Source organism: Sarcophilus harrisii, chromosome 2, assembly GCF_902635505.1.
Source record: "Sarcophilus harrisii chromosome 2, mSarHar1.11, whole genome shotgun sequence".
NCBI lineage: Eukaryota > Metazoa > Chordata > Mammalia > Dasyuromorphia > Dasyuridae > Sarcophilus > Sarcophilus harrisii.
In genome coordinates, this window is record NC_045427.1 from 146,818,623 (window position 1) to 146,844,403 (window position 25,781).

Genomic DNA, 25,781 nt, shown 5'->3' on the forward strand with positions numbered 1-25,781 from the left:
GAACGATAAGGCTTTTGATGTTAATTGAGAACATGAGATATGTGAAAAAAATGTTTGGTTGCTTCCCCAAAAGGTTGAAATCATGCCTATCCATGTCATCAGGTCCCTAGATCTTAGGGCAGCTTCTTTTCTCCTTATCCCATCCCACTCTCTCAACATGGGTACAGTGGCTATTTGTGAACCAAAAGGCTGTCTTATACTATTATGGGTTAGCAAAAGTCCTTCCAAAGAATAGGAATTTTAAGTTCTTTACCCAAAAAAAGCCCTATTCAGATAGTAGCATGCCAGTTCAGTTTCTCATGTAGATGGGAAAGAAAATGAAGCCAAAATAAAGAGTATACAGTATCTCTGAGCTACATTTTTTTTCTCCCTTCAGTGCAGCTTTTCCACAGGACTTAGCCAGGGACAAAGAGACGCTGAGTAGCTCCACTTGGGAACAACAAAATCATGAAGGCAACAGGAGTCACACAACTGTTCTCTACAGGAAGCCCCCGTCTCCGGTGAGAAATAAGAAACACAACAGCCACAGGATGCGCCTTGGGTCAAGGGGACGTGAAACACCAGCTGCCTTTTGGTTCTCCTTTGTGTTCAGTGTGGATGAGTCTGCGCCTTTCAGATCGCATCTCTACAGCTGGGGGTTGAGATAGGAGCTCCACAAGTGTGAGCAGAGGCAGCAGCTACTGGTCTGGCCTTCATTTCTTGCCGAGAGAAAGCTGGGAGTCACAATGGGGACAGCCTTGCTCCCACTGATCCTACTGCTGCTCAGCCAGATGCTGTTCAGCCCCAAGGCCTGGGCCAGGGCCAGCAATGAGGAGGAGGAGGAGGCAGCCGCTGTGTGTGCTGGGACTGCCTGCTATACTGCCCACTGGGGCAAGATCAGTGCCGCCGAGGCCCAGCTCAACTGCAGTACCAATGGGGGAAACCTGGCCACAGTAAAAAGCGAAGAAGAAGCCCAGCATATCCAAGAAGTCCTGACCCAGCTGCCTGAGAAGGGGGCCTCAGCCCGGACAGTCAAATTCTGGATTGGGCTTCAACGGGAAAAGAGTAAGTGCATGGACCGTGATGACCCACTGAAGGGCTTCAGCTGGGTGGGAGGTGGTGAGAACACTTCTTACTCCAATTGGCACAAGGAGCCCATGAGCACATGTCTCTTCAAGCGCTGTGCCTCCCTCCTTTTGGATCTTTCTTCTCCTGCTTCTGCCCACTCAGTCCCCAAATGGTCAGAAAGTCCCTGTGGCACCCCAGGCTCACCAGTGAGGAACATTGAGGGTTATGTGTGCAAGTTCAGTTTCAAAGGTATGTGCCACCCTGTGGCTCTTGGGGGGCCAGGTGAGGTGACTTACACAACGCCCTTCGGGGCCACTAGCACCTCCCTGGCTGCTGTGCCCTTTGCTTCAGTAGCCAATGTGAACTGTAGGGATGGAGGTGAAAAAAAGAATCACTACCTCTTGTGCAAGGAGCGAAGCTCCAACCTGTTTGACTGGGGCACCCCAGGCCCTTTCTGTGCCTCCCCAAACCATGGCTGTGCTTTCAATAATGGTGGCTGTCAGCAAGAATGCTTGGAGGGGGGAGATGGTTCATTCCTCTGTGGCTGCCGTCCAGGATACCGCCTTCTAGATGACTTGGTGACCTGTATCCCCCGAGACCCTTGCCATCCTAACCCATGCAGGGGAAAGGCAAAGTGCAGCCCTGGGACTCATGGACAGCACTATGAGTGTCAATGCCCTGCAGGCTTCAAATCGACTCCAAATCGACTAGATTGTGAAGATGTGGATGAGTGCAGTAGATTCCCATGTACTCACAAGTGTGTCAACACTCCTGGTAGCTTCCATTGCACCTGCCATCTAGGTTATGAGACCCAGGGCCACAATGGAATGGAATGCTGGGATGTGGATGAATGTGCTGGGGACCATTCCCCCTGTGCACAGCTTTGCATCAACACCGTAGGCTCTTTTCAATGTGCCTGCCAAAAGGGCTACCAGACAACTGGGGAAGATGGGACCCAATGCCAAGATGTGAATGAGTGTGAGGAGGAGAGAAACCCCTGTGAAGGCTTCTGCTACAATATACCAGGTTCTTTCCAGTGTGGCTGCCTGCCAGGATGGAATTTAGCCCCCAATGGGGTCTCCTGCATTGCCAACCACAACAAATCGGGGCTTCCAGAAGACAGTCACAGAAAGAATGATGAAAAGGAAGGAGAGAAGATGAATGAAATGGAGAATGAGAAAGAGGAAAAGGAGCAAGAAAAAGAGAACAATGGTTCTTCTCCCTCAGTTTTGGACACAACCAAGAGATCTGAATTCACCTCAGGAGCTAGTATTCTCTACAACATAGCACCTCCAATGGAGAAATCTTCCCAACAGACTAATACTCCTCTCACTCAAGATCCTTCTAGGCCTCCTACATACAGTACGCAACCAAGAATTCAGATGGTATCCAGCATCACCCACCCCACATCAATGATCACCCCTGATGGAGGATCTCAGAAAGGAGAATCCTTGGCAAATGAGAGTGATGACACTGATGGTCAGAAATTACTCCTGTTTTATATTTTGGGGACAGTAGCAGCTACCTTGCTGCTTTTGGCTATGACCCTGGGGTTAGTGTTCTATCGCAAGAAAAAAGCAAAAAGGGCAGAGAAGAAATCCCCTCAAAATGCAGCTGACAGCTACTCCTGGGTCCCTGAGCAGGCTGAGAACAGGGCAGTAGAAAATGAGTACAGGTAAAATCTGGTAGCCTGTAAGGAGGAGATGGAGGCAAGGGAAACCAAAAAGGGGGAGGTGGGAGGGGAATGTTTTTGTTATAAGGCTGTGAGCCCCACAGAGATCAAACTGAAGACAGGAGACAAAACTACCACAATCAACGAACAATCTGTCAGAACAGTACTTTAAATTGAACTGCTAGAGACAAAAGGGTATTATGGGTATTTTGATATGTGTGTATACATGTAAAGAATATATGAATGTACATACATAGATCTTTGGGTATTTGTCCACACTCATGAAAATGGACTACAATCCTATGCTTGTGTAACAGATTATGGGCAATGAGAACATTTGCCAAGACAATCTATGTTTTGATCTTTCATCACAATTAATTTTAAATGGAATTTTAAAATAATATATAAGTATATACATATATGTGTATATATGTACATGCATATATACACTTTTACGTATATATAAGCATGCTTTTCAAGTTTGGAACTGGAATTGAAGGAAACAATGGTAAACCTGTGCTCTGAGGACATTCTTTTTTTGTGGCAATTCTCTTTTTTTCAAAGCAGATGATTTGAACTTACATCTATTTACTTATGAGTGAGCAGCATATATGGTACCTTTAAAATGCAGGGGTGGGGTTTGTGAGGAACTGGATTTTGATACTGTGCTTACATAAATGTTTCATGAATATCAACAATGGGCATCTACTCTATCTGTTTTCATGTTCTGTTGGAGTTTAATTTTGTTTTTTCAACCAGCATTTTGTGAAGCTGTTCATGATAGAAAAAAAGAAAAAAGGAAGAGGATGGGCTAGGAGAAATTGTATGTTAAGAGAATTTTTTTAGTCTTCATTTTTTTCAGTAGCCAATTAGAAAAAAAAAACAGTTGGATGAAAACCATGAATTGTTTTTTTATAAGAATACATATAATTCCTCATTAGATATTGAAGAAACTCATCGGGGTGGACATTCATGAATTGAATTATCTTAATAGCTAAGTCTTTAGAAATCAGGATTCCTCCATCCCAAGTTGTTGGATTTCAATCTATTCAGAAGGCTATGATTAGGGGAAAATAACAGAAGTTATTTAGGTGAATTAAAGGTGCTATTTTTTTTTTTAATGTTTAACCCAAAGATCTAAAGAAAGAAAAATACAAAGATCCAATTAAGCAATGCAACTGGGAGATTTCCAGATCTGACTAGCTATTTACCATGTCAGAGTCAGATTTAGTAACTATAGAACTATAGTTCTCTATACATAGGAGTATATATATATATATAATATGTGTATATATATTATATATACTTCTATGTAGTAACTATAGAAATATAGAAGATATAGTAACTATAGAAAGCATTGAGGCTATGTTAATAGCTGGACAAGGTCACAATTCATTAGGATTGAACATTATTACAGTGTTCAGTTACAGGATAAATTCAGTCTGAGGATTTACTTACTGGTGAATGTGGTTTGGCAATAAGAGCAAAGTATCAGGAGTCCTTCATGAACATCATGTCAAAAGGATCTAAGGAACCACTTCTTTTTTGCTTGAGCCCTGACTATAGCTGCTCAGATAAGTGATTCACCTGGGTGAAGAGCATTCCTTTCATACCCCTCCCCCCCTCCCCTTTTCTCTTGAGCCTGGGGCTGACTTGGCTATTCAAGTTCAATTGAATTTACATAATATGTGAATATGTGTGAGTGTTTGGGGTAAATGGATGGATATCAGTTTCATATCTGGGATAAGAATTTATTTTGGGAAATGAGATAAATGCCCAGGGGGCTTTCTCAAAGGTGAAAGGAAGAAAAGTTGGTTCAAGGTGACTGAGAGTAAAATGAATTTTTTCTTTCTTTCTTTCTTTTTCTTTCTTTCTTTCTTTCTTTCTTTCTTTCTTTCTTTCTTTCTTTCTTTCTTTCTTTCTTTCTTTCTTTCTTTCTTTCTTTCTTTCTTTCTTTCTCTTTCTCTCTCTCTTTCTCTCTCTCTCTCTCTCCCTCTCCCTGAAATGTTTAGCTGAAAAATGGAAACTTACATTATTGTCTTCCAGTTATAACTATATTAGATGATTTTGCTCATCTCTTTATATGGTAAAATTTTGTGGCACAGAAAGTGTTCAATGGGGACTTATTAACATGCCAAAACAGGGTTTTGGATTCAGGGAATCTAGTCTGAATCTCAGTTCAGCTATCTACTCTCTGTATGTCTGTAAAACAAGGAGACTGAACTAGACAATCTCTGGGATCCATTTAGGCTCTAAATCTATGACTGAATTTTGCTAGAGGTTGTCAGAAGAGAAACTGGCCAGTAGCCCTGACTTAAATGAATTAGCTATAATTCATTTCTTCACCATCTTCGAGCATATTTTCCACATCTGGACATCGAAATACATTATAACTTTGTATCAAATATCTTCAATTGATAGGAAATCATAATACAATTGAAGAAACTGACCTCCAGGTTTCAGTTTACTGATAATAAAAAACATTTATTAAAAATAGATCAAAGGTAGAAAAAAACTCTAAAAATATATAAGAAACAAACAAATAAACAAAAACCTAAAGTTTGCTTTACATTTTTAACAGGTAGCTATTTTCTGCATCAATTTTCTGTCACTACTTTATGGCCAATGGAATACATCATTAGTCTTTATTTTTATAATTCCCTTAATCTTGCTCAGTTGATTCCAGAAAGCAATGTAAGTGATAGTAAATATATAGGAAATATTATAAGTATTTTGAAATTTGCTATAAAAATGGAATATATTGGCATTTGTCTTGGTTATTGTAGCCAAGAAGTGTTGGACAATAATGAAATGTAGAATCAGGTGGAGGTTTAGGGTGGTGGCTCTGGCTAATCTAATGGCATTATAGGGTTTCCTAAAGAAACTTTTACTGCATTTCACCTTTTAACCTAAGTCCTTAATTTTATCAGAATGACAGACTTTCTGATAGAGTGAAAGAATTTTTTATGAAAAGCAATACTTGAAAAGGAAGCTTATATAGAAAAGCTATTTCAAAACAGATTTAATTTATAACTTGAAATGTACCAATTAAAAAGGCTTTTTTTTCTATATGTCATACAGAGACTTCTGCTTCTTAATGATTGCCTGCATTTATCAGGTTGCATAGATATTTGTTGATATCCCTGATTATTAAGAGTCATCATCTGAGCAACCAACAAGGATATATAAAACATGTTACTTGGTGTGTCTTGGTCCCTTAGGAGAACTAATTGAGAAATTGGCATTTCGTGAGACATTTTAAAGTTTTTTTTCCCAACTTCTAGGAAGAATATGTTTTAGCATCTCTTCATAACTTGTCCAAGAGGATCCTATTTTAAAGATCAAGACAAGTTCCAGGAATCCTTGAATAGTTTATAACAAGTTAAGAGAGTAAAATTACATACATGTAGAGTATTGTAATGATGATGTAAAGTTCTATTTTTATTTTTCAAGGGAAAAAAAAAACAAGGGGAAGGATAAGAAAGAGAGATTAATTTTATGTAGTAATTGGAGTTACTGAGATTTCTATTAATTTGTTGTGTGTGCAACTCTTCTGGATTGTTGTCAGTATTGAACTTGACAGTTGCTAAAGCCAATCCGATCATGATCAGATTGACTATGGTAAAAATGAATACAAAATCAATAGCTTGATAATTCAACTATTCAAAATCAGGAAATAGATGGGCCAATTACACTAGGGTCCAGATTCTGTATTCATGACTGAATGAACATCCAATTCAATAGTTTTACCTGCAGGTCACTTCAAAATCTTATTGTTATCATTTGGAAAGAATGACATTCATTATACAGTAAAGAAAGGTTTTTCACTGAAAGTCCTATCACAGTTATTGCTTTTGATTAAGCTCCTAGAAAGTTTTGAATTTGCTGCCATGAGTTATGACTCAGTTGTGACTACACATTATAACATATCTGTTATTATAAAATAAATGGAATAGAATACAGAACCACCCTATTTTCTGATCTTCACATTAGAGGTTAGCTTAGCACAAATATATAGAAGGAAGCCATGTAAAGGTTTCTGTGAAAATGGGTACATCAATGTCTATTTTCTGGCAGAAGAGGGACCATTGATTTGCCCCATAGAGTTAAAAGGAAGAGAACTAAACAGATAAAGAAACTACCTCAAAGTCTATGTGAGGGTCATTTCCATTATGGTTTACCTTGAGTATTTAACAATTTCAATCTCAATGTGGGTGACCATTACCATGAAAAAAGTATTGGACTAACAGCTAAGAACCTAGAAACAATAAAAAAACAAGCTGTTAAAAATCATGCTTTGAACTTAAAATAGACTCAGTTCCTTCTTCCCCTCCTTTCTTTACTCATTTTCTTGGTTTCATAAAAATCTGTATTTGTGTGGGAAAGAAGTAAAGTGAGTAAGGGAAATACTCTGAGATATTAACTGTCCTTATGCAAAAATAACAGAATTTAATATGACCATCAATCTGTATGTCTTTATGATTTCAAGTGATTTCAATTCAACATTTGTTACATGCCTGCTTTGTATAGGGCACTCACTGTGACCCAATTAGGAAAAACAAGTGGGCAAAGCAAGGTGAACAAAGCTTTTAGTTCTATCAGACTTCAAAGTTATTTCTGTTGTGTGAACTAACACATCTTATGATTTTTTTTAAAAATTATACTGGATATATTGGGACAGATACTTATATACACTTAAGCTTGATGATACTGAGAGTAGAAAGAAGGAGACCAGAGCTAAGGATTAGACATCAGTGAAAAGGTATATCTTGCTGACTATACAGATTTGTAGTGGAAAACTGTTGGAGAAGTTCTATGTCTATAAGCTGAATCCAGTACTATTCCATATGGCAATAAAGTAGATGACTTTGCATACAATTTTACATACAGAAATATATGCCATTAATGACTTTTTAGTTTCATGTAAAAATGCTTAACTCTTCCCTATTCCACTCTGTGTTTTCCTTTCCCTTGGCGAATAAGAGGGTTGGTGGAAATTAAAAGTAAAACAAACAAGCAAAATCACTTTTCATTGTTTTAAGAGTTAAGGAGAACTAAGAGCTGGATAATTACATGATGTGTCAATTATGTTTTCTGTCATTATTATAGTCTAGCAAAATGTGCTGTAGTTTCTTTTTAATTATCTTGTATAGCCCCAATATACCCTAGTTCAACCAAATGATTTAAAGGCAATATGGAGCCATATATGGTTTCTGACTTTAGTTTCTCAAGGATTCAGTCATCACAGTCTTAACTCTATGATGTGGCATGTTGCCTGTGTGTGTGTGTGTGTGTGTGTGTGTGTGTGTGATTCCAACTGCATTAAGTAGATGATTTAAGAACTTATGATTTCAGCTACAGAAATAGACTAAATGACTTCTCAAAGTGAATTCTTGTCCAAGTATTCTATTATTATCTACAAGATTATTGTTAGATAAAAAAGAAGGGGGAAGGATTGTAATTATAATTTTAATATATATATTTCTGATTAATTAAGCATAAAATATTTACTTTGGAACAAAATGATACATATGTATGAATTGAGGTTCTACCCTTCATTATGAGTATATTATAAGCCTTTAGAGTTCAGGAATTTTGATAATGTTCATTTTTGTATCCCTAGTGCTTAGCACAGTATCTTAACCATACAGGGCTTTTAACACATGTTAACTGAATTGGTTGGCTAGAAATCATGATCCCCTTAATGCAGATGTACAGTTGGGTGTGCTATAAAAAATTACCCTCTCCCTGTTATTAATACAATCTCATTTGTAAGAAACCTCAGTGCTTTATTTTATGAGAGCTTTTTAAAAAATATGGCTGTTATTATTGGGTACTTTTGGCCTCAACACTTACATGCATATGGTTATTTTGTAATAATAGCTCAGAGACTGAAATTGAATAAAAACATCAGTGCAATTCCAAAGAAATATAATGGCCCTTTAACACATGTAGGAAAACCCTTTCCTATTTTTTTTCTTTCTTTGGTTTTCCATTGTATAATAAAGAAAACAGGAAAGAACTACTGTCTAGTGACTGTAAATGTTTTTTAATAGGCTGTACCTACTTCCTTCACTTTTCACAGTGAAAGAAATGATGCGTTCAGCTCAGAGACCTGAAAAAAAGAAGCCCCATGAGCACTATTCCTTCTGGCTGCAAGCCTAAATTCTTGAAACATAGAAATCTTTTAGAGTTTATTTCAATCAGGATCTGTCAATTTAGAAATAATAAAAACACTCCATTTCCACTTAAGGATAAGGTCATCCTTTTCACACAAGATTCCTGATTTTTGTCAACTCCTGAAAAAATGTTTTTCTTCTGTAATAAATTTTATTTTGGTCTCTGTTGTGTATATAGGATATAGCATTCCTTTCTAGCTTTGTTAATCTTATCTACCAGATGGGAAGGATTTCCTTCACTTACCTCAGCAGATTTTACTCCTTGATTCCCTCTTTCTTATGATCACTTTGTGCTATTTTGACTTACTCTTGAATAAAAGACACAAAACATTTTGGTTCAGCTCTATCTGAAATCACTGAGAATGGCAATAATTAAGCCAAAGATTTTTTTAATGGAAATCAGGCATGTGTCTTACTATACAAGAGTCATATGCAAAATTTATTCTTTGTGTTAAGGAGAAATCTGTGCATAAATACTTCATCACTTGTGATTTTTTAAAAATACTTGAATCATGTGCAGTTCACCAGAGGCAATACCAATCCAGTGAAGTCATGTATCATCTTTGCTAGCTATTAATAAACATCAGCTTTTTTTTTTTTATTTGTATTACAAATGCAAATTTGGCCACTTCTTCTGTTGCCAACATATACTAATAAAATTGAAAATAAATGTGTTGTGGACTTGAGTTAATATATTTGAAAGGACTACTGAAATATATTGCAAAGTTATGATCTATGTTAAAACCAAAAGTACTACTCGTTATTTATTGCATATGCTGTGATAAAGAGAGTTCTAAAGCTGCCATTCTTGGGCAATATCCCACACCTTTGCCTTTTAATTAGGGTACTTATACTTCATAGTTCTAAAAAATTATCTAAGCATTTATGAATTGATCTTTAAACCAATACTATAAACTGAGCTAGTATCTTGATCCTTTTTTATACTTTAGGAAATGATTGGAGATGCGAAAAATTATGATAGTTTACTTACACAATCTTTGGGAATCAGAAAAGAACTAAGTGAAACAACTGATAACTTCAACAAAAAATAGGAAACAAAATAAATCCACTAAAGCCAATAGCTTTTATATTAACAAATAGAAATGAGAATAATAAAATAGAGATGAGAATAAAAAAAGGAAAGTCCCAGTCAACTGAACTACAAAATGCAAAAAACATCTGGAAGTCAGTCTATCGAAGTACATTTTCTACCTGTATAGATACAATTATAAGATGCTATTAAAAAAAAAAAAAAGAACTTAAATAATTTGAGAAATATGTAATATTTTTGGTTAAGTCATGTCAATATGAAAAAAATAACAAACAACTGAAATTAATTTACAGATTTAGTCCTATCCCAACCAAATGATCAAGGCAATAGATTAAATAAGGAAGAATTAATCAGAAAAGGCTGAATTCAGTAACATAATATATAATGAACCGCACAATATAAATTGCCTAGGACAAAACACCAAAATAGACAAGATCCTGGAAAAACTGAAAAGAAATCTATCATAAATTAAAATTAGACTAGCATCTTGCCCAAAATGCCACAATAAATTCTAAATGGATACATGGCCTTAATATTAAAGGTCATGCCTTTAAAAAACTGTAAAAGAACTAGATTAGGCACTTTTCATAGACATTGCTATGGAGCACATTCTTAACCAGATGAAAGATAAAAGTGATTATAAACACACATTATATAAATTTCAATTGTATACAATTGCAAAGACTTCATACAAATAAAAATAATGTGATTAAAAAAAAGGAGGAATTTAGCTGGGAAAATTCTTGTAACCAAGTATTACTATGAGGGTTTCATATCCAAGGTATACAGGGAGCCAGGTGATGCAGTGGATAGAGAGGTACGTCATAGAGATCTATGTTTAAATTCAGCCTCAGATACTTTATAGCTGTGTAACAAGGCGCAAGAGATTTCTTTCTTCCATAAGTTTCCTACTGTAAAATGGGAATAATAGCAACTAGTCCCTAGTGTTTTGCTTTGTTTTGTTTTCCTGAGGCAATTAGAATTAAGGGTCATACAATCAGGAAGTGTTAAGTGTCTGAGGTCACATTTGAACTCAGGTCCTCCTGACTTCACTTCATATTTTTATGAGGATAAAATGTGATAATATTTGTAAAGTGTTTTGAAAAACTTAAAGCAATATATAAATACTAGGTATTGCCATTATTAATTATTACTAATAGAAATAGATAATATCAAAAGAATTACCCAATAGAGAAGTAGTCAACAAATATAAACTTGCAGTTTGCAGCAAAATTTCAAACAATAGTTTGAAACAGTAATTTGAATGCTTTAAATCACTAATAATAAGAGAACTGCAAACCAAAAAGTTTCTGTGTTTCTACTTCACACACAGAAAACCAGCAATGATTGCAAAAGATAAGAATAACCAGGGTAGAATGAGTCATAGAAAGATGGACACAGATTGTTGGAGAAACTGTGAATATGTTTAATAATCTTAGCAAGCAATTTGGAATTATTCAGACAGTTCAAAGACTGAAATGTCCATACTCTTGGACCTAGATATTCCTCTATTAGGTAATGGTAAAAACAAAAACCTGTATGCATCAAAACATTTATAGCAACACAGTTTTAGAAAGAACTGGAAACTAAATAGATGCCCATCAAGTGAGACATGGATAAACAAGTTGTAGTGCATGAATACACACAAAACAGATATACTGGAATACTCAATTAAAATAGAGAAGTTTGGGGTGATTTGTATATCTCAATAGAAAATGAAAAATCAGGACAATTAAAACAATATGCACAATGACCATAACAATGCAAATGGTAGCAACAATAACCATAAAATAATTAAACTGAATACTTCAAAATGATCATGCCTGAGGATGAATCCAAGGAAAAATATAAGAAGGTATCTCTTTCTCTTCTTTGCAGAGGTAAAGTGATTATGGGTATGGGCTACTACAGATTATGGCAGACTTGTTATATGTATTTGGTTAATTTTATTGAATTGATTTTCCCATCAAAAATTTTTCCTTCTCATAGAAAATGGCTCTTTGGAAGGGATAGAAGGAACATTACATTGCAAAATGCAGGTGATGTAAAAGCAAAATATATCAATAATTTTTTTAAAAAAGAAAATTCGTAGTCAGCAGCATCACACCATAAGTCAAATGCAAACCAAGATCTTGTTCTATTGTGTAGTTATGTAAACTTAAACTGTAATTAGGAATTTAGTGACCCAAGGCCAATACAACAAATTATGAGTAGAATAAGCAGAAGGAAAGGAATACCACAGGATTAAAGATAAAATTCAAGGATACAAAGGAACTTGTGCTATCTGCTTGTTTACCAGTTTAACTAATTATTCTTATTAATGGGTTAACTTGCTAAGAGAAACACATTTAGGGCTAGCAAACTGGACTTGGAGTTAGAAAGATATAAGTTCAAATGCTTCCCCTGATATACTCTTTGTGTAGATAGGCTAGTCACTTGAATTCTCATTGCTGCTATAAAATTCTCTAAAACTGTAAGATATGTATAAGTTGCTACTATATCATTGTAGATAGCCCAACTTCTTAAACTTCCAAACTATGGGGTCTTGAAACTGAATGTGGGGCTCGTGAAATTATGGCATATTATCATTGAATGTTTAATTTGTATACATATTTTATATTCCTATATATCCGGGGTCACATAAAAATTTCTCTGGCAAAAAAGGGTCAGAATAGAAAGTTTAAGAAGGCCTGGTATATAAATCCATATGGGGAATTTTTATACTACAATGGAAATCACATCTTTAGGTCAAAAGAAAAAGGTACTCAATCTTATTAAATGCCTTAACTATGTATCCAAGGACACTCAAATTTCTTCATCCATTCTATAAGTTCTGAGTCTTTTTGGCTAGAAGAATTAAGCTCAAAATAGCATTAAGCACACACACACATAGGTTCTGTAAGTGTAAAATTACTTCTATAATTATTATAGGAGCATTAATGCCAGTAATATTAAAGCTTTTGGATCGCTGATGGAATAAATGATTGTATCAACATTTTTACAATGTTTGGGAACCACACTTGTTGAAATTTGATGATTATCACCATAATAATGCCTGACATTCATATAGCACTTTTTATATAGAGTGTCCCCCAAAAAATCTTAATGGGAAATATTTAATTTGTTCAAACTTAAAACTCTCACTGAGACATTTGGAACATGTGGTATGCTTTCTAATTTGAGCTTTATAGCAATACTGTTTGGTAGCCACTGCCAATATTATGATCTTTATTTTGCAAATGAGGAAACTGAGGCTTATAAAGGTTAAGTGATCTGACACAACTAATGTAACATGCAGTATTTGAAGTAAAGCCCTATCTTCTTGATTCTATGCCTAGATCTCTACTTATTAAGTTGTATTGATTATCTGACTTGAATGAGGTAATTTTTTGTATGTGTTTTGTCATGGATATAATCTGAAACATAAAGAGGAAGGGAGGAAAGGAACAACTACTAAAAAAGTACCTACTATGTGCCAGGCACTTGCTAAGCTCTTTATAAATATCTCATTGGCATCTCACAATAATTCTAAGAATTAAGAGCTATTATTATCCACATTCTACTCTTGAAAAAAAATGGGGCAGGGAGAGGTTAAGTGACCTGTCCAGATTGCATACTAAATGTCTGAAGCTAAGTTGTCATTCACGTCTTCCTGGCTCCAGACCCAGAGCTTTATTGACTGTGCCATTGGCTACTTCATAATATTAGGTAAGGATAGAGCACTCTACTCTTCTTTTAATAATAGTTAGGAGAAGACTATGGGCTTAACAACCATACATGCCATTGGGGGCTGTATGAGACTGAATATTTTACTGTTAGTTAATGTTTAGATGGGCTGCATTTTCATTCACAGAATTGCAAAATATCTTCAACTTTATTTTTAGTAAAAATACATTTGAAATTTTAGTAAATATACATCTAAAATCAAGTCACTCACCAATTGATAAATGGTCAAAGGATATGAACAGACAATTGTCAGATGATGAAATTGAAACTATTTCTATTCATATGAAAGGATGTTCCAAATCACTATTGATCAGAGAAATGCAAATTAAGACAACTCTGAGATACCACTACACACCTGTCAGATTGGCTAAGATGACAGGAAAAAATCATGATGAATGTTGGAGGGGATGCAGGGAAAACTGGGACACTGATACATTGTTGGTGGAGTTGTGAACAGATTCAACCATTCTGGAGAGCAATTTGGAATTATGCCCAAAAAGTTATCAAACTGTGCATACCATTTGATCCAGCAGTGCTACTACTGGGCTTATATCCCAAAGAGATACTAAAGAAGGGAAAGGGAAACAAAATTGGCATTTATGTGCCAAAATGTTTGTGGCAGTCCTGTTTGTAGTGGCTAGAAGCTGGAAAATGAATGGATGCCCATCAATTGGAGAATGGTTGGGTAAATTGTGGTATATGAATGTTATGGAATATTATTGTTCTGTAAGAAATGACCAGCAGGAGGAATACAGAGAGGTTTGGAGAGACTTAAATGAACTGATGCTGAGTGAAATGAGCAGAACCAGGAGATCATTGTACACGGCAACAATGATACTGCATGAGGATGTATTCTGATGGAAGTGGATTTCTTCTACAAAGAGAAGATCTAATTCAGTCCCAAGTGATCAATGATGGACAGAATCAGCTACACCCAGAAAAGGAACACTGAGAAACGAGTGTGAACTGTTTGCATTTTTCTTTTTCTTCCCAGGTTATTTATACCTTCTGAATCCAATTCTTCCTGTGCAACAAGAGAACTGTTTGGTTCTGCACACATATATTGTATCTAGGATACACTGTGACATATTTGACATGTATAAGATTGTCTGCCATCTAGGGGAGAGGGTGGAGGGAGGGAAAGGAAAAGTCGGAACAGAAGTGAGTACAAGGGATAATGTAAAAAATTACCCATGCATATGTTCTGTCAATAAAAAGTTAAAATAAAAAAAAGAAGGATCTGGGAGTTTATCTCTGAAATTTCATTTATGCTGCCCCTTCCTCTAGTGATATCTATGTTATTAATGGCAGCCTATTCTGTATAACTCTTGTTCATATCCACCCATAACTGCAACTGTATCCAGTCACTGTTCCAAGGTCCTTCTGGGACATTGAATAATGTCAGTAGAGAATTATTACATTTAAAAATTTTAAGAGGTATAATTTCTGGGCAATTAATCATTTAAAAATATATCTGAAATATATATATGTATATGTACACAAATAGACAAAAAAGGAAACAAATCAACAACAATTAAAAGACACTAACATTTAAATAATATTTACCATGTGCCAGATATTGTGCTAAACATTTTCAATTATTATCTCATTTAATCCTCACAATTTTGGAAGGTTAAATATTATTATTATTATTATTATTAGTCCCATTTTATAGATGAGAAAACTGAGACAAACAGGAGTTAATTATTTACACAGGGAGCACAGTTAATAAGTATCTGAAGCTGAATTCAAACTCAAGTCTATATGACTCTAGGCCTAATTCTCTATATACTACACCACCTAGGTACCTCATAATGTAAGGGAGAGACAGAACACTGATCTTCTTAGAAAAATAACTAGGAGAAGATCATGGGCTCCATAAACTAGTATATGCTATTCAGGGATTTATGCACATGAAAATATTTTTGTATTAGGTAATGTCTATCAATGCAACATTTTCACTCACAGAATTGCAAAATATTTTCAACTTTATTTTTAGCAAAAACACAGCTGAGATTTTTCACTGAATATATGCATATACACATAAAGATAGACAAACAAGGAAACAAATCAATAACTTTCCCTTTTCACACTTTCAAACCAGAGTAGTCGTCCTTCTCAATCTACCAAACAGTTGAACTGAGATTGTCATGAGTGGAAAAAGTGAAACGTGGAGAAAATATCACAATTTAGTGGCAGCTTTCTTTAAATAGTGATTTTCCTTATGCAATTAAAATGATTCACTTCACAACAATTCTATCTATAAGCAAATTTTCAGGAACACATTAACTCAAAGCAAAGTGCATTTGTTTTCCTTTAAAATGCAAATGGATCCATAATCTCATGTCCTACAGACTCCAGGGCAGGTGCTCTATCCACTGCTCCTATAATCTCTTGTCTAAAGGAGCTTCTTTGCATCAGAGATTTAGAGATGAAAGGCTCATCAAAATCAACTCCTTCATTTCCAAATGAAGAACTGAAGTATAGAGAAATTATAATTTCCCCAAAACAAGATGCTAAACTACATGAGTAGGTACAGAATTATCCTTAAGGAATTCTACACCACAATGAAAACTACAGATCAGGAATCAGCAAACTCCAAGGATTTATTTCTAAAGATAATATAGTGGATGTAATGTCAAGCCTGGGATCTGGAAGACTCATCTTTCTGGATTCAAATCCAGTCTCAGACACTAGCTGTGTAACTCTGGACAAGTTTGCGTTAGTTTCCTCATCTGTAAAATGAGTTGTAGAAAGAGATGGCAAACTACTCCAGTATCTTTGCCAAGGAAACCAAAATGGAATCACAAAGAGTCAGATAGGACTGAATCAATTGCACAACAATAAGAAAAAGGACAACAGATATTGTCATATTCTAAACTTGAGACCCTGTATTATGCTTCAATCACACTGATCTAGTTATAGCTCTGTCCAAGATCACTCAAGTTTCTTCTTTTATTATTTATTTCCTAAAGCAGAGCTCAAATTTGGACAGAGGTTCTCTAATTTCAGATCCAGTGCTGTTGGAATTGTGTTACACTGTTCTTATATCAGTGAAATTAAAAAAAAAATTAAATTAAAGAAATAAATCATTGCCTTCTCATCCTAAGTAACTCTTTGCTATAGCTTTGCATAAATCACCTGTAGAGGATTTATGCAAAAACTCAGAAAGCTTCTTTTAGGTCTTTTAAATCTAGGTTATATAAGCAACATCAGCCAGAAGACTTGGATTTATGTCTTGAATCTAATCCATACTGATTATTTATCTCTGGGTAAATCACTGAGTTTTTCAGGATATGTTCTAAAAACATACATTGTAGCACAGGTGCTTACCTGCATAGCTAAAGGGAGTTTCCTCACTTGGAATTTTTCAATAACAATGAAATCATAGATCTAGTCTAACATGGGTGTGTACACACACATACACGTATACACTATATATATATAGTGCATATATATACAAATATGTATATATATATATAAACAAGAATACATTGCATTAGCTAGTGTCCATTTTAAATAGTGATTTTTTTTTCTAGTTATATATGTTCAGTGTAAGTTTTATGTCTTGTGTGTGTATGTGTATGTGCAAATTATCAAATGGTATTCAGATACAATCCAGGATTAGTGAATATTTTATGTCTCATATCATGGGTAACATTTTAGTTCTGGGAACAATTTATATACAGCCAGCCTACACTTGAGTAGTCATGGTTACAAGATACAGAGATAATACAGATAATTGAAATTCACAGATCAACTTAAAAGTCTTATCTCAATTTTCTTCCTCCTAAAGTTTTTACCATAGCTGCTAAAAAAGGACAAAACTGATTAATCTGAAATGTATAACCTCTCTATTCCCCTGATCCTTATTAATTCTTGACAAATATAGGTGCTTGACAAGTGTTTGTTGATTAATTGATTAATCATCCTCTGTGACAGATGCCAGTGAGGTAAATCAGAACACTGTGGGGCAATAGGAGCTCTGTTCTAGGACACCAGCATTGAGAGTACACTGAAAGTGTTTAGAGAATCTCATTAGCTTGGAAATAATTGAGCCTAATCCAAATTAGTAAGAATATTTAATTAAAATTAGAAGTTGTGGAATGACTCCTTTTGTGATCAATTCCCAGATGAGCTCTATCCCATCCTGCTCCTTCTGGTATCATCATTTTTCAGAAGCAATTTCTTTGTGTCCTGGGTTTTCTATTCACAGACTTGCATGTACTAATATTTCTCTCTTGTCACTTGGATTTATCATAAAATGTTGATTCCTGAATGAGTTTTGTGCCCCACAATTTGTGGAACTTGTCCAGGTATCACAATTATTAATTATGCCTCTGCTAATGATCAGAAAATAATCAGGAAGAGAAACAAAAAAAAAAAAATAAAGCCTGGTTTTATGTATATATAATTCTACCTCCAACTACACAGAAATATCAGCATCATAATTTAATTTAGTAGGCATTTGACAAGTGTGGCTAAATTAGGTGATTGGTATACATTTATAAATACACTTTGGACTAAGATTTAGCCCCTTCCATCAAACTGGGTCAGACTTAGTCTACCTTCTAAAATGTTACTGGAAGGAAATGATAGATAGGCTAAAAGTTTTTTGATAGGAATCCCAGCTCAAAATATGCAAGACAAAGCTATTGTCATGAACATGAGGAGATAATAAAAAGTCATTTTCCTGATTGCCTTATGAATTTCCTGAATCAGAGTTCTACCAAAGGCAGATAGATTTCAGCTGAATTTGACAGAGATAGGAAAGGACATGACCTTACAAAGCACTCAGTAACCCTTTCACCATGTTGTTGTCACTTTTTTTTTTTTTTTGAGAAGTATTACTTATCTCTTCCTGTTTTCAGTGGTGCGTCTGTCTATCTGATTTATTACTGTGTAGATCATAGACCACTTCTCTGAAGTGTCTGCTATTCTGCAATGTTCTTCTGTTGCAACACACCATAACTTACAATGAAAAGAAATTGTAAATAGAAAATTCATGTAGCCAATTCCTCCACTGATCTTTTTGTCCAACATAAGCTTGACTAGATCATGTTCGAAAGTCGTCTATGGTTTTCTTCTATGACTTAACAGATCATAGCTAGAAAAAAATACAAAAAAAAAAAAAATAGACAGTGTCTTACACAACTTTAGTTAAATGGGTGAAGAAAATGTGTCCCAGAGAGCTCTCAAGTACTTTGGTTGAGGTCCTAGAGGATGTAAATGGCAGACTGAGCACTTTAACTCAGAATTTCTCACTCCAAAGTTAGCAGCTGTTTTCACTAAATCACACTACTTCATATAAATATTAGAAAGTTTACTGCAATACATTGTGAATTGCCCAGGAAGAAGGAAGACATCACAGGTGGGATTTGAATGGAGGTCATCTTGCCTGACACTGGTCCCAGTACTCTCCATTACTGCCATGTTGCCTAATCCTCATTTATTACAGATAGACAAACTGGCAAATAACCAGCTTTATTGTAAAAATAAATTAATCTGAAAGTCATTAGAATAAAAAGTAGAAGCCCAAGATTGCTGGAGACATAAGATTTGAGGCGACTTAGACCAATGACGTAGACTGTTCTGACCTACATTCACTGAATTATCTAGACAATAGACAAACTGTCTATGTATACATATTATATAGGTATGATTTTAGGTTAAACATTAATAAATGTTCCTTTCATTGAGATGTTATGCTGATAGAGCATCCTGGGGCAGGTTCATGGCCCAGAGCAAATCACACTCTTGTGCTCCCCGCCACCAGGACCAAAAGCAAAGTTGGGTAAACAGATTTGAAGCATGAAAGAGATCCCAGATGACACACCATCTTATGGGGTCTTTTAAAATGTAACAGAAACTCTGCCTTGATGACCAAACCTGAAGGAATGTTTTATGGTTTGACTCTTATGCACATATAGACATACAGAATATATACTATATAATTAAATTATATATATATATACAATATGCATGTACAATATGCACATCTACATGTATGCACACACATACATGTACATATGTATATGTCCATATATGCAATTGTGTATGTGTGTGTATGTATTCTTGGGGCTTTCTCTCAAATGTCCTTGGTCAGAGTTACTAATTTTTTCTCTTGTGGCTCCCTTAAGATATCCTCTAGAATCAATAATTATGGGGTCCCCAGGGCCATCTACAGTTATGACATTTCACCATAGCCTTTATATGTGATAAGTTTCAAGGGCTCCCTCTTGCATCTAGAACTAAATATGAACACATCTATTTGACATCCAGCTTTCTTTGAGAGGGCATGGAGGGGCAAGGTTTGCATCAATCTGATTCCTATTTACCTTTAAAATCTTATTATTCCCCCTCCAGTTCTCTTTAAAATAGCCAAACTAGTCTTATTGTTTCTCACCCAGGACACTCTTCCTTTTGTACTCATTTGTTCTTTCTGTAACCCATTCCTAGAATGTATTCCTAACTCTACTGAAGCCTTTTACAATTCCTAGCTTCATAGGGTGCAATCTACATGAGGCTTTTCCTTATGTCTCTAATTTCTAGTACTTACCAACACTATTATCTTGTAATCCTTTTGTTTGTTTTTATAAGTATGCATATCATCTCCCCTTATAAAATGGAATCTCCTTGAAGGCAGGGATCTTTCTTTTTCATCTCGATTTCTCCAACATCTAGCATAGTATCTAGCACATGGCAGGCACTCAATAAATATATATTTTTGATCATATTATTGTGCACCTCTAGCTCCAAAAGTCCTTCAACTTTCCTTGTGCCATTCACTACAGAAATATAAAAAGTTTTCTTTTTTTTTTTTTTTTTTTTAACTTTATCAGTGTTGGGACTTGAATATGAATAGATCTCAACCTGATTATGACCTAATAGGTAAAACATATGGAAATACTTGAAACATACACATTAAGTGGCTTGCCACAGATTAAAGAGTAAACATTAGAACTGGAATATGAATACAACGCTTCCTGACTTTAAGTCTAGCATTCTAGCCACTGAATTATACTGCCTGCTATCCACTATTTTGAACATAGTTTGGAGATCCTTTAATTTCCACATGTTCTCAAATTCTCCTTGTCCTTTATATCATGGGACATAGTCATTCTACTCTAGGAAAAGAGCATTCTAGTTTCCATGCAGAGAAAACTTTTCTCTGACCATATAATAATAGTCCTTCACATTTCATTAAGCTTTATAATTAAAAACAACTTTGAAAAAGCTTCTGGGCAGAGAATTTGTTTGCCAAGTTTAAAGTAGAATCAGTATCAGCAGCCAAGTTATGGCCTATCATGAAAATATGGCTTTCCATTTCACAGGGGAGGTTGGCTCTACAGAACAATTTCAGGGAGGGCTGGCAGGGACCCCATCTGATCCTGAATAGCCTCACCATTCAAACCAAGAACGGCTTATCAATATTAAAAATATGGTAAAGGTCTGCAGAATAATGTTTATAGACTTTCCAAGTCCAGTAAAATATGATGGATTTGGACCTCACTAATGGAGAATGAGTAATAAGTTGGAGTCAGATTGATTTGGTTTATCTTTGCATTTTCTAAGAAAATAGCATTTTCTGAGCAAAAGTAGTGTAGAAGATTATAGGGGAAATGTTTGGCCTACTTAGATTTTTAAAGAACTTAAGAGCTCCTTTTTTTTCAACCAGTATATAATATGAAGCATATATATTTATGAACATAATATTTGCATATACATATATAAATGCATATAAATGTATTACAAGAATAATATAACACATATACTATATAAATGCATATATATACACACAGAGAGAAAGAAAGCTTCTTTTAGAATTGCAATTCAATTTTAGCAAAGTATAATGAAAAGTGAAACTGAGATTAGTATATTGACTTGTTCAGGATCACTCAGCTTTCAAAATACTTAAGGTAGGATGTGAAGTGAGAAATTTGTTATTGTAGGTCCAATAATAAATCCACTAGTCCAAAATGTTTTGCATTTTAAGAAATGTTTACACAATGCTGTCATTAAGATTCAATGGACAGCACTTTTTATATCACATGATAGTAAAAATGAATCTCTTAAAACATCCTATAATTTAGACTGAATTTTCTTATATATCCATTTTTCTACTGGTAAGATTTTACTAATGATCTCATATAACCAGGCTTACAAACAGTTGTACATAGATTTGACAATTATTGAAATAAGTAAATCTAGAAATCTTCCTTACAGTGATTAGAGAACCCAAGGAGAGTTTTACCTCAATTCCCCATTTTATTTTGACTTTGGAAACCTAACTCTAAACTGGTTTTCAAGGATTACCCATTAGTTCTTTCTTAATTGGCTCATGAAGTCATTTGGCGTATTTCTGTAAGGTACCAATGATTTAAACAATTGTAAATTCTTAATTCATGATATACTCACAGGAAAAGTATGTCACAATACTTATGACATATAACGTGTTAGAAATAGACATAATAATCTATGTCCCCTCTGGTTTTGTGAGCATAGATAAGGTAGTTAACCTCTGTCTCCCATTATATTCATATGCACATATGTACATACACATGCATATGTAGGCATTGTGTTTGCATATAATTTTTTTAATTTAGCATTTACTAAGCATCTACTATGTTCCAAGCAATGTGCTAACTCATTTACAATTATTTTATCTGATTGTCACAATAATACTATGAGGCAGATAGAGATACACATGCATACAGTGTGTTCTCTTTATGTTTGTGTGTGTTCATATAATCCTTTCTCCCCCCCCTCCCCCCGATACATGTACATATGGTAAATCATAGGAAAGCGAACTCATGCTTGAAAAATGAAAAAAAATAATTCCCTCTACATCATATCCAAAAAGTGCACATTTTCAAGCAAAGGATATACTACTATCTCCCAACACAACCCATTCCATTTTTAGATACTCCTAATTGTCAGAAAGTTTGAATATCCACAATGATCTTAAGGAGTTAACAACTGTCCAAAGCACTGAAGAACTTATTATGTGCCAGATACTGTCACTGAGTATAAAGAAAGACAAAAAAGCCCCTGCCTTCAAGGAACTCTCATTCTAATGGAGAATAAAACATGCCCAAAACTGTGGACAAATAAGATACATAGAACATAAGTAGGAGGTAATGTCCTAGGCAAGACATCAGCATAAAATAATGCTTAGAAAGACTTCTTGTAGGGGTATAATGAGGTTCAAATTAAATAATGTTTTTACAAAACTGAAAATGCCACAAGAGAATGAATATTATAATCATTATCATTTCATGTATTTCCCACCTATAATATGCCAGAGGAATGGTCTGGAGATTTTTATTTAACCCTGATAATAAGATTAAAATTGTAAGGAATGGTAAGAAAATAAGTCCATATACTTAATTTTTTAATGAAAAAATTGAGATTGAAAAAAGTGGCAAATCAGTGAAAGCCTATATACTCCCTTAGCATCCTTGGAATGTCAACAGATCTTAATACAATCCTTCAACAACTTGGTTAACACCCAGAGTAGGATATTTGAAAGTGTCTTAAAAGAAGAAGTTAGGGAAGACTACAATCTGCTCTGTTCAAGATGGTATCTTAAGATGATGATTTCTTTATTGGTGTTGAATATCTTGGAGATGAATTGTAGAGTTACTCCTTTAAAGGAGTAATAATAGTAATAGCTAATATTTATATAGTGCTTACTATGTGTCAGATACTAGACTGAGCTATATAATTTCATTTCATTCTTGTAACAACCCTGGTAGGTAAATGATATTATTCCCATTTTATAGATGGAAACCTGAGTCAAACAGAGGTAATGTGACTTGCCAGAGTCACCTAAGTATCTAAGACCAGATTTAAACTCATTTCCTCCTCTATGTGCCAGAGTACTATTTATTCTGCTAGCTGGGGCAGAGTGAGAGTCTGAAAGTGGTATTCAAACAATACATCAACTCTACCTATCTATATATGTATATATACTCATGTATCTATGTATCAGTGAGTGTGAGAGAAAGAGCATCCCAGGGAGACTGTCAAGAACTGAATTACCTTCAAGAGGAAGGAATGTGAAAAGTTTAAGCAGAGAAGACTACTTTGGGCATGGTGGAAAAAAAGAGAGATGATAAAGACTGAGATCGGGGGAGGATTTGATCCGAATTTGCTATGAGAGGCAGATGGATGGGAGGATAGATGGGAACTTCCAGTACCCACTTCCTTCTCATGCTGATTCCCACTAAGTTTACTGTGGAATCTAGAAGGCATCTATTGTCAACATCTATTGTTTTCCTCTATAATTCACTTGAAATTCAGGCATACAAATAATATGATTCAGGTCTTCAGAACTTCAGAGCAAAAAGCTATGAAGACCACAGAATCCCAGGGAGTTGGGGAAGAATTCAGTTGTGGGAGCAGTTGTTGCTCCAGTTAGGGGTAGAAAAGATATTTTTAGGGAGGTTAAGGGAAATCCTTCAGATGTTAGAGTCAGGGAAAGCTTTAATTACATTATATTCATTCTGGTTGAGCTCTGGACATCAAACAGCTTGACTAATGAAGTTTGTCCTCACAAAACTACCCAGGGATCCATTCAATTGACTTTGTATAGCCAAGCAAGTATGATCCGAGTCATATCTAATTTAGTTGTCAATATAATTATCATACTGACATATCCTCAGTCTACCCCACGGAAATTCTTGTTATCATCATATTTACAATTCAGATGAAATCAGGCCAGGTAGAACCATGATAGTCAAGACAGCCAAATGAAAGCAAAATATAGTTTTGTGTTGTAAAGAGTAAGGTACAATTTTAGTACTAATTTCTTAAAAACAAATATCTCTGTGTCCCTTGAAGATTTCAACCAACCCTATAGAAGAATCTATTGAGTACTGGACAGCAAGGACTTCACATTTAAACAGAGTAGACAACACACATACATATAAAAATAAAATGTATATATGCATATGTTTGTCTGGCTATAATTTTTAGCTATAATTCTGATTTTAAAAGTGTTGTTTAAAGTGCAGCAACAAAGCAGATAGTAATGGATTCCCTTAGTGTCATTTGTATTAGTAAAACCACTTCCATCGAATCATTTGATCTTATGAAGAATTTTGGTGGTTAATCCAAGAGAATGACAATAAGGAGAAAACATACAAAATTTATGAGATTTAGCTAAAGCAGTTCTTAGGGGAAATTTTATATCTCTAGATGCTTACTTGAATAAAATAGAGAAAGAGTAGATCAATGAATTGGGATTCCAACAAAAAAAGCTAGAAAAAGAACAAATTAAAAACCTCAAACTAAATATCAAATTTGAAATTCTGAAAATAAAAGGGGAGATTAATAAAATTAAACTAAGAAAACTATTGAATTAACAAATAAAAATAAAAGTTGGTTTTATGAAGAAAAAACCTTTTAGTTAATTTGATTAGAAAAAGGAAAGAAAAAAATCAAATTGCTAGCATCAAAAATGAAAAGGGTGAACTTTCCACCAATTAAGAGAAATCAGAGCAATAATTAGGATCTATTTTGCTCAAATAGATGCCAATAAATTTGATAATCTAAGTGAAACAAATGAATATTTACAAAAATATAGATTGTACAGACTAACAGAGGAGGAAATAAATTATTTAATGATCCTATTTTAGAAAAATAAATTGAACAAACTATTAATCAGTTACCTAAAAAACCATTCTCCAAGGTCAAATGGATTTACAGTAGATTCTATCAAACATTTAAAGAACAATTAATTGCAATACTATGCAAACTATTTGGAAAAATAGGGAAAGAAGGAATCCTACCAAGTTCCTTTTATGACACAGGTATGGTGCTGATACCTAAACCAGGTAGGATCAAAACAGAGAAAGAAAATCACAGACTAATTTTCCTAATGAATATTGATGCAAAAATCTTAATTACAATATTTTTAGAGATTACAGCAAGTTATCCAACCAGAATAATACATCTTGACCAAGTGGGATTTATACCAGGAATGCAGAACTGGTTCAATATTAGGAAAACTGTTAACATAACCCATTATATCAATAACCAAACTAATAGAAATCATATGATTATCTCAGTAGATGCAGAAGAAGCATTTGACAAAATCCAG

At 34.7% G+C, this 25,781-nt stretch overlaps 1 protein-coding gene across 1 annotated transcript; it reads left to right on the plus strand.

Moving 5' to 3' along the window:
* Positions 1-422: 422 nt before the first annotated feature.
* Positions 423-4,572, plus strand: CD93 (CD93 molecule). The gene has a single exon (XM_031951029.1). It carries the CDS (start codon positions 726-728, stop codon positions 2,724-2,726), a length of 2,001 nt encoding a protein of 666 aa, XP_031806889.1. The 5' UTR covers positions 423-725; the 3' UTR covers positions 2,727-4,572.
* Positions 4,573-25,781: the final 21,209 nt, after the last annotated feature.